We start from the raw sequence: 10498 nt of genomic DNA, 5'->3' as shown, positions 1-10498 counted from the left end.
CTATCCATGGGGTTGCAAAGAGTTGGGCACGACTGAATGACTTCACTTCACTTATGGCCCACAGGGTCAAAAGATTTACTATTTGGCCCTTTACAGATAAAGTTTGCCAGTCTTTGATATAGACTAAAGTTGAGAATATATAAGTATTCTTAACTTCATTACAATAATACCAACACTTTTGTGATTAATTCCCTGGGCTTAAAGACAGATCCAAGAGAAAAACATGATGATCAAGAGACTGGCAAAAAGCAGGGCCATTATTTATTAAAACTTGCTACATTTAGGGTGATATGACTAGAAGTTAATGAGAGTATTTCCTCTCGTTACATAAATAAAAATACAATGTGGAAGTCAGTCAATATTCTTCAGTATATAATTGATAAAAACGAATCTTAAACTAGTTCAATGGGACAAAAGGGACAGAAACCTTGGAAAATAAAATTAAAGTCAGAACCTGGGAATCTGAGCACCATTCTCTTTCTTTGTGATTCTGTCTCTCTCCCGTTTTCACCTTCCCTCTGCTCCTCCACTCCTGCCCCAATCCTATCCCTCTCTGTTTTGACTTCATTTCTTCTGCTTCAACTGAGTTTTTTCCCATGTCATCAAGGAGCGTGACTTCTGGAAGCTCCACATGGATGATTTCTGTCATCACTAGAGCAGCCAAGAGAACATTTCTCCTATCTAGCCTCAGTATAGAAATCAGAAGTAGAGAATTAGTATAGAGACAGAAGATGAAGTCCAATGATTGGTTTGGAGCCTACTCTAGCAGTTGTTAAGCCTTTCTGCAGATGAAGAACAAAAGGAATGGTGTGAAGACAAAAGGTCAACCAGTGGATGGATACATAGCCGACTCCATCATACCAGCTGGGCCTCCTACGATAGTTAGTGACAAGACCCAAGGAAATTCGAAGAGGATATTGCATCTGTTTTTTGGCTTAGGCATGGCTGTTATAAATTGAAATTATTTAATATATTCTGATTTGAAAATGACTCTAGGTTTCACAGCTTCATCCACTCATTTCTCAGGACATTATTTATTCTTCATGTTACAATTGATGCTTCATAGAAGACAGACATACAGTGTTACATCTTCCTTTGACCATATCTTTCTCAGGTCAAGTAATTGAAACTTTTTGGTTCTTCCTCAAGACCCTATGGCTGTGACTTCTTGCTTTTTACTACTGTTACATTTATTTTTGCAAAATTTAAAACACGCCTTCTTAATATATGAAACTCAGAATGAGGCACTGGATAAAGATCCATACAACCCTGGCTGTATGTAGAATTAACATTGGAATCAGATTCACTGGGAAAGACTTCCTAGCTCTGCCATTTACTTGTATGATCTTGAAATAATCAATATTCTCATTTTATGGGTAAGGATTTTGAGATTTCATTTAGTAAATATATATTGAAGATCTTAGTGCTTGGGTTGAGGGAACGAGGGAAATAAGGTCTCCACCTTCACAGAACATTTATGTCAAGGAATGCACAGACTTCTTGATAGTCTATTTCCATATTCTGTGGGAGGTACCATGATATGAAACACAGGATGCTATAGGGGAACAGAGAAATATATTCAACCTAGAATGAATATTGGGATGAGAGGTGGACACGTCTCAGAATTGGTATTAAGGTGAGACTTAAGCAATGAGCCAAGTAAAGAGGGGAAAGCAAACTGATTGAACAGTGTTTGGGGGGGGAGCAAATTTATCATGCTACAAGAGAGCACAATGATTTAAAGGAACTGAACGTTAGTCAAGTATTAGTCAGGAATCTTCAGGTGGCAAGTGACAGAAATCCATTTCCAACTAGCTCAACTGAAAAAGTAGAATTTATTGGCTCATTAATCAATCTGTGGGTGGACCTGCCCAATATCAGGGATGGCAGGATACAGGGACTGAAAAATTGTCACAGCTCTTTTCTTCGCTCCCTCTGCCTTTTGCTTGTCTTTGCAGGTTAGGTTTGTTCTCTACCTCTGTAGACTATTTTCTCCACACAAGTGAGAAAACAGACATCAGCTGATGTGAATTTACAAGTGGTAGCTTTGCTATTGGAAGGAAAGAGAGATGCTATTTTCCATTTGGTCCAGCCTGCAAAAATGGCAGTAATTGTGCAGAGTCTGAGATTCACCTTACGAGCTAACGAGTTAGCCTGCCACAGTTCCATGGATGCTAGTAGAAGACTCTAGACTGCTCGCTTAAAAACAAATATTTCTCATGGCACAGAAGGCAACGTGAACTTCGTGTTCACATCAGTTCCTCCTTGGTCCCCTAGTGTTATGAGGTGGATGTGGAACACCCCAGGTGAGAGGATGCACCCACATTGCTTGTGTCACTCCTAAGGATCTCCGATCTTAAGAAATTCTCCATCTTATAGAAGGACTGCTAGTAAATCTGCCCAAATTTCACCCTGCGGGGAGACATTATCTTTTTTATTCCAGCCAGGAACAAACATGCCCTCTGACCTAGTGGGAGATACTATCTCTAGCAGCTGGCTGTTTGATAGGCAAATACCCTTGAAAAGATTGTTCAGGATAAAAACTCACAAGATGTATAGAAGCACTGTGGAGAATTGCCCTCCAACAAAAAAATCCCAGGGAAGGAATTGAATTGGTGTGTCACGAATCATGTGCCCATTTTGGATCAAGCACTTTGTTCCGAGATGTGGGGTAGTAGTATCGGCTCTTGTCAAATCAACTTCCCACCCAAGGGTAGGAGTCAAGGTCAGTTACTAAGACATTAGTGTTTGACAAAGATGAGTCATACTTATTATGATACAGAATTAGAGTTTAAATTACAAGGCTGAAAGGGTTAAGATGGGTTATGAAGAAATATGTCAGTCATGTTAAGGAGTTTGGAACTTTTTCTATGTGCAACAGCAATTTATTAATTTTATAATGGAATAGTGTGTTATCTTTGGAAAGATCACACTGACACAGACTTTAGGGACAGGAAAGGGTAAACAAGGAGAAAAGTTAGGGGACTATTACGGTAGTCCACGTAAAAGATAACAAAGGCCTGAACCAGGACAGCAGGGTTGAAAAGAAATGGACAAATGATATACTGGTAACATCCATAGGGAGAGAAGACAGAATCAAGGACAAACTTTGCTTCTGTTTTGGGAAACTTTATGAACTGAGATGCAGAGCCTAGAAAGAGAAGTAGGTTTCAGGAAGGCAAGAAGACAAATTCAGCCTTGAAAATCATAAGTTTAAGGTAGGATGGGTCACAGAGAGCTAGGGTGAGGAGATAAATTGGGAGACATATCCAAGAATGAGAGAGAAGTGTACTGGATAGAGTAGAGTCCAGGACAAAAGCTGAAGAGCACTGATATGCTAGGGGCCGACAGAAGAGAAATCAGAGGGGGAAAGAAAAAGGTTGGAAAAGAGTAGCCAGGATGGTTAGAAGAAAACTAGAACAGACAGTACAAAGGAAGCCAATAGAAAATTCAAGAGCAGAAATTGACTTTTTTTTTTTTTAATGCTGTGCAACCTGCCACAGGACAATGTACCAAAATGATGTAATGAGAACTAAAAGCAAAATAAAGAACTCAAAGCAGTTTAAACAATCTCACATGCTTCAGGAAACCAAAATTCTTCTGTTGTAAGAAGGGAATTCCATGAGCCTTAAAAGAGCACTGTGGGGATAAAGTAGACCCTGTTCTCCCATTTCTCACAGTAAGAAGACGGTGTGTCCATCGTTTTCCTTTATCACAGTGAGTCACTGTGACCTCCACGTGGCTCCAATTATACTCTTATTCCTAGATCTAACTCAGTCACTCTTAAATATCCAGTTATTCCATTTGTACTAGTATTAATATAGCTCTTTTTGCGCTCCATGTGCCTCCACACCCTCCCCCACCTTCTTCTTATGTCACTGATACCAAGTCACAGATTAATTGGCAAGGCAAATACAAATGACATTTTATTTCTGCTCATCTCATTAATATAGATCAGCTCTGGCTGATTAGTTCTCCTCCAAACACTGGCTAAAACAGGTCTGTAACTTGGTGCTATACAGAGTAGAATGGTTTGTGATTGCTTTGCTTTTCCAGGGAAGATACAATAGTTTTTGTTTATATTGTGCGTGTGCACATGACACTGTCTCACACTCCTTTTTTCTTCCTCCAGAACTGGCTCAAATAAAATAAACATTCTTAGCTCTTTCTTTAGAAAAAGGGGGAGAAAAACTCATGTGCCAATCCAAGCAGAGAAAGAGACAGCAAAACAGGAATAGATTTGGAAAAGCACTTTATAATTCATTACTATACATTGGTAACTCTTAAAATTTTTCCTTTTATGAAAAATAACTGAAAAATGTTGTAAGATCAGAAACTAATAAAAAATCACATACTTTTAGAAGATTTACCACTTGCTCCTTTTCATTTTATTGACTATTACCAAGTTTCAATGTGTTTCAAATAATTAAATACTGCAACTGGGACATTAAAAATACAAACTAATTTACCAAAATAATTGTATTCTGAATATTATGTACAATATTATACATTTTACATTACATAAAGGGTTTTTATACATAAAGGTAAGATTTGATTCATGATTACTGAAAATCCAAAATACATTTGAACAAAGCATTCCTATGCATACATACATAATCACTCATATGGGATAATAAAAAACCATACATGAGTGTGGTTATTAAAAAATAAAATTACATTCATACAATAATAGTACAAATTGAAATCAGTTTTAATTTGAAAAGTACTATTATAAAACCACACACATATGAGTGAATGATATAACCTAATTCTATTTAGTTAAAAATTTTTATACTTGAGACTGAAATATGTCTCTATCCCATGGGAAATTTTTGATTTTTGATTTTTAATTTTAAGGGATTTGTATAATTCATCATCATTAAACGTGTATCCATGGATATAATGCAGACCTAATCCCAGCAAACAGAAAAGTCATGAGGGTCAATCATATCACCTTCTGTACTTCACCATATAGTTTTTGAACAATATATTGTTCAGTTGTACAGTTTGGTACTTCTTCATATTCATGCTTGTCATCAGTGATTAAGTGTTGAGGCACAGAGTTTACAGGGAAATGTGTATTATTGTCAAGAATTAGATACTAAAACAAGGCTATCACTGGGTGACTACCGAAAAAAAGAAGGGGTGCTCATGTGGAAAATGCCACCCATACACACCAAATTCGTTATTAAACAACATTGTCAGTCCTTTAAAAAGGTTAATATGCTGATGTGTCATACCTTGTTTGAATCCTGAAATAGCTAAGTCCAGAAGAGTGCCATGTAAGTTTTAGTACTATCTCACTTTTAAATTTAATTCAAGAGGAAGACCTGTGATTTTAAGTAAAATCAAACATTTCTCTAATTGATCCGAGAAGCCTGAAAAACAGTGTCTTTATAACAAAAATGTCTTTCTAATTGTATGTCACTGTCTATGAATCTTATCCCAGAGATACACAGACAGGTGAAAATTCTATCAGAACTATACATAAGAACCTTGGAAAGGCACCAATTAGTAAATTGGCCATTCTCCTTAAAATGTGTATAGCATTTTTCAGTATTCCCTATCTTGAAATTCTGCATTTCATCAAAGGCAGACAGCAGAACACTTGGAAACTGGAAGACAGAGAAGGAACAAGTTGAAACATATACAAAATCAAGGTCTTTTCCAACACCACATAATCTGCGAAAAATGAGATTCAGAGCCTAATGTCTGCTATATCATTTTTCTTCTCGTTCAGGTCTTGCTTGAATATAAAAAGAAGCTCTAACCTAGGTTATCAAAATATATTCATATAAATGTATGAGCATTTCTAATACAAAAGTTAAAAAAGGTCTAAATTTTTAATTTTTGTAATTAAATATCCTAGAGTTCAGTAGGCAGATTTATTTTTGAGCAGCTTGAAAAGAATCTGACAGCTGAGCTCTGCCTGTGAAATCGGGCATGGCTACATTTCAGCTCTTTGCCGTGACTTCTCAGCGGCAGCAGCCCCATCCTCCTCCTCGTCATCCTCCTCCTCATAATGCTCCTCTCGGCCTTTGGGGTGGTTGTCATCTCGAACTTCTTGCTCTTCTCCTTCATTATTTTTCTCATCGGCCTTAAAGTTAAAAGAAAAAAAGGAAAACTGAGAAACAGGACACTGAGTTAGTGGCATAAATAATTCCCTCTTAAAAAAAAAAAAACCAGAAAGAAAACAAGTGAAGAAAATATTCCAATAGGCAAGAGTGCTACTGTCTTTTCTAATCTTCACACTGTTACAATTTCCTAATTCCCAATGTTACACTCCATGGCACCTTAGATGTGCCCACTGGGATCTTTCCAACCACACATAGGCGTCTCCTCCTCACGTGCACAGAGGCACACATGTGCAACAGAAACATGTACATCCTACACATACATTTTCATCATTTTCACCATAGGTCTCTTCAGCGTTATGCTCCAATTCCCTTTTCTTCTCCTCAGTCAAATCTTCCTGAACCTAAAACAAACCAGAGACATCAAGTGGACACTTGGATCATTTCAACACTTGAAGCAACATATTGTGATTTCCAAAAAGTTCGTTCGAATCAGTAAAGACAAAACTAAACTAAAAATAAATCTGAAAAGACAAAGATTTGACTTGTCTATTAGCCATGAATAAATGTGTAACATACTTACTAAAAAAATTAGTGTTATTCAGAATCTAGGACTTTTGTGTGTTGAGTTTCTGATTTGTTTGAATAAGGGTTAACACTCCAAGTATAACACCCGAAGAAATTCACCTTATAAAGTTAAAAAACTCCTCTTTTCCAAAAGAGAGAACTGTGAAAGTCTGAAAGTTCTGACAGAATATAAGTTCTTGTGAAGAACAGGAACCATCAGTCTTACTCAACTAACTGCCTTCAATTCCTAGAGGCATGCTTGGCATGCTGCAACTGCTTAATAAATATTGTTGAATAAATGAATCAATGAATGAATCAATGCAAAAAAATATCTGCTCTTACAGATATTTACAAGTCACAGAAATCAGGCACCACCACCTACACTCTGGTGTAATAGAGAACAGAGAAAAACCTGTATACATACATTTCTATAATTAAGAATAAACTTTTTTGGCTAAAATATCTAGAACACAGAACATAATCATTTCAGTTTCTTCATAGAATAGTTATTAAGCTACCTCAAATCCCTGCATGTCTTTGTATTCTAACACATTTCTGTTTTAAGTAGTTCTCTTTCATGTATGCTATTACTATTATGTGTCATTGATTCTGATTATCTCAAAATGCAAATCAGAGAAAGAATTCAAATATTTTTGATCATTAAATCTCTATTTAATAATCACATCTATGAAAATAGAGGGTGATATATTTTACAACTTAACTATGACAATGGCATAAGAGTAAGTCTTGAGTAACACAAAATTACCTAATTTGTGTGTGTGTGGGGGGGGCAGTATATATGTGTTAAATATCCCAGAAATGGGCAAGAAAAAGAAAGTACACTGGTGTTATAATTAAGGAACAACAAATTAAGGGCTGCATCAAGGTGTCCATAGCCCAGGTTCAGCAGAATGAACGGCACCCATCAGACTCACTCTGGAGGGACCCTGACCTGTTAAGAGTCTACAAAGATGAACCTTCAAAGATGCCAGCCTTCATGAGTCTTTTCTAACCAGTCCATTGTTGGCTGGACTCACAGCCCCTATACCACACTGGAATCAAATAAATACATTGTGGGGACAGATATAGAGGATATTTTGTATTTACGTGTCCTGGTAGAGCGAGCTATAAAGAAGACACTTCTGCCTCACCGTAGGCTGTAGCAGTGGCCAATGACATCTCTTCGGCCCTTAGTCACGGAATGACAACACTCCCCAGGACATTACAGTGGAAACAGTGAAGCACTTACTGCCGACTGTACTAAGGTCTCACTAATTGAAAATTGCTAAAGTGTCCCAGTTGATTTCAGTGAAAAGACATGTCTTGTATGGCCTTTATAATGAAAATACACTAGTGAACAGTAAATACTGTAGTTGGGGCTGGGAGGGAACTGCCTTGAGACTGTGGTACAGTGAAAAGAATAAATCAGGGTTAGCACATGTTTGCTATAAAGGGCCAGATAGTAAATATCCAGGCTTTCTTGGCCATCAAGTCTCTGTAGCAATTACCCAAGTCTAGCGCAGCAGTGGCCTTAGACGACATGTACACAAAAAGGCATGGCTTTTGTTCCAGTAAGGCTTCACTTATAAAATAGACCCAGGCCTGTAGCCTGCCAACCCAATACAGACCATGGAGTCAGAGAGAGCTAGATTAAATCCTTGGCTCTGCAACTCTCCAAGCTGTATAAACAATAAGGTCATTTGTTTTTACTATGAAAAGTTTCAAGCACACAGAAAAACAATGATTCAATAAACTCCCTAATAGCCATCACCAAGGCTCAAAGGTCATCTCAATGTTGCCATGCCTGCATCACCTATCACTTTATTTTCTGATGAATTATTCTTAAAAATTCTAAATATCATGTAATTTCAGCCCTACCCATCTCTAGACACATTGCACTTTTCTTATATAACCATAATGCCATTATCACATCTAATAAGTAATTCCATGGCATCATCTAATGTCTAGTCCTTACTTACATTTTCTCAATTGTCTTAAATATGTCTATTTACATCTGGCTTGTCCTAATCTAAACAAAAGTCATATCCAACACCAATTCCACTTCCTTCTTTTTTCCTTAATGCTATATTATTGTCCAGTAAAATGACCCAGACTCTGGATTTCTTTGCTTCTTTGAGGTGTCAGTTATTTCTTTAGCCTCCACATTTCTTACAAAAGGAAGTTAGTTAGCTTAAAGGCTTGAATGAATTCAGATTCAATTTGCAAAGTAAAGATTTTTCAGAGATGATGCTGTAGACTTCATATTTCCATTACATCAGGAAGCATATACTGTCTGCTCTACTTTTAGTGAAGCTAAAGTTGGTCAGTGAGCTCAGACAGCTACAGCCTGATCCCTCCATGGTAAAAGCCCCTGACCTCCATTAATCTGGTGATGTCATCCACTGATGACTGCTCCTAAATCAACTGTTTTAATTAGGGGTTACAAAATGGTGACTTTCTAATTCCATCATTCCTTCTGTATACACTAATTTCTAAAAAGAAAAACTTGCCTGTATCAACTAGTTAGTTACTATGCTTTAATGTAATGTGCATATGTGTGCATGCTCAGTCATGTCCTACTCTTTGTGACCCCACGGACTGGAGCCCGTCAGGCTCCACTGTCCATGGAATTTTCCAGGCAATAATACTGGAGTGGGTTGCCATTTCCTTCTACAGATCTTCCCAACCCAGGAATCGAAGGCACGTCTGTTGCGTCTCCTGCACTGGCGGGCAGATTCTTTACCACTGAGCTACCTGGGAAGCCCAGTTACTATGCTTGGTATACTTAATTATGATAGCTTTTAAAAGCAGACCTGGGTAGGGTCTAATCATGGTTCTAACAATAACAAGCTGTGTGACCTCTGAAAATTTATGTAACCTCTTTGAAGTTCAAATTTCTTATCTGTCAAAGAAAGGGGTTAGATAAAAATCAGTGATTTTTAATTTTCTGTTTGTGTGTGTGGTATGGTGGGGGTCAAGGACCGCTTTAAGACTTTGATGAGAAAGTCTTTAGTAAGTAGGCACCTAGACATACATCATTTTGCAAAGAAGTCTTAAGAGGTTCAGACTTCTTTAAACAGTGTATTCCTGAAACATCAGCATTCCTGCAAGCTTGTGGAAAAACTTCGATTCCTAGGTCCCACACAGGAACAGAAGCTCCAAGAGTAAGGTCTGATCCAGGGATCTGTATGTTTTACACACTTTCCAAGGGGATTCTTATCCACAGCAAAGCCTGAGAGCCACTTGAGTGACAATGAATGTCTCTGGCTAGAGAGATAAATACTGTTTCATGAGTTCTTGCCTCTCTTGGAACCTACTGTAGAAAATTTAGGTTGTGGATCAACTGACAATATACACTGAGGTGGAAACCATTGATTTAAATTACTCTTTAATTTAGGTATTGCACAAATGAAAATTTTATAATTTTTCAAATTTATGAATATAACTTTTCTAATATTCTAGTAATATATTCTTTACATTTGGGGGCAAGAGTAATTTAAACTCATCTTAAAGGCATTACTGAAATGGGACAAAATGATATGGAGTTTGTCATTTTAAAATATGTTTAGACTAATAACTGCCAAATGTTACTTTTTTACAATGTGGACATGCCAGTTATGTCTTCCACACTTGACCCTCTTTATTATCCTGCTAAACCTGATGGAAACATTTTCTTAAATATCTCCCTGAACCATTGCTTATTACTCATTCAGTTCAGTTCAGTTCAGTCACTCAGTTGTGTCCGACTCTTTACGACCCCATGAACTGCAGCACACCAGGCCTCCTGGCCATCACCAACTCCCGGAGTCCACTCAAACCCATGTCCATTGAGTAGGTGATGCCATCAAGCCATCTCA

The 10498-nt window shown here is 37.5% G+C and overlaps 1 protein-coding gene across 4 annotated transcripts in view; it reads right to left on the bottom strand.

Moving 5' to 3' along the window:
- Nucleotides 1-4365: 4365 nt before the first annotated feature.
- The window catches only part of GOLIM4 (golgi integral membrane protein 4), an 83827-nt gene continuing 77694 nt past the window's right edge, over nucleotides 4366-10498 (bottom strand). For all 4 annotated transcript variants that reach the window (XM_061416747.1, XM_061416725.1, XM_061416736.1 and 1 more), the window contains 2 exons: nucleotides 6398-6478; nucleotides 4366-6097 (listed from right to left, as the gene is read on the bottom strand). In XM_061416747.1, coding sequence (XP_061272731.1) covers nucleotides 5948-6097; nucleotides 6398-6478 — 231 coding nt within the window. In that variant the 3' untranslated portion in view covers nucleotides 4366-5947. The remainder of the gene's footprint in view (nucleotides 6098-6397; nucleotides 6479-10498) is intronic.

This window comes from Bos javanicus, chromosome 1 (genome assembly GCF_032452875.1).
Source record: "Bos javanicus breed banteng chromosome 1, ARS-OSU_banteng_1.0, whole genome shotgun sequence".
Classification (NCBI taxonomy): domain Eukaryota; kingdom Metazoa; phylum Chordata; class Mammalia; order Artiodactyla; family Bovidae; genus Bos; species Bos javanicus.
Note: the sequence above shows the minus strand (reverse complement) of the source record. Positions and strands in the feature narration are given on the sequence as shown.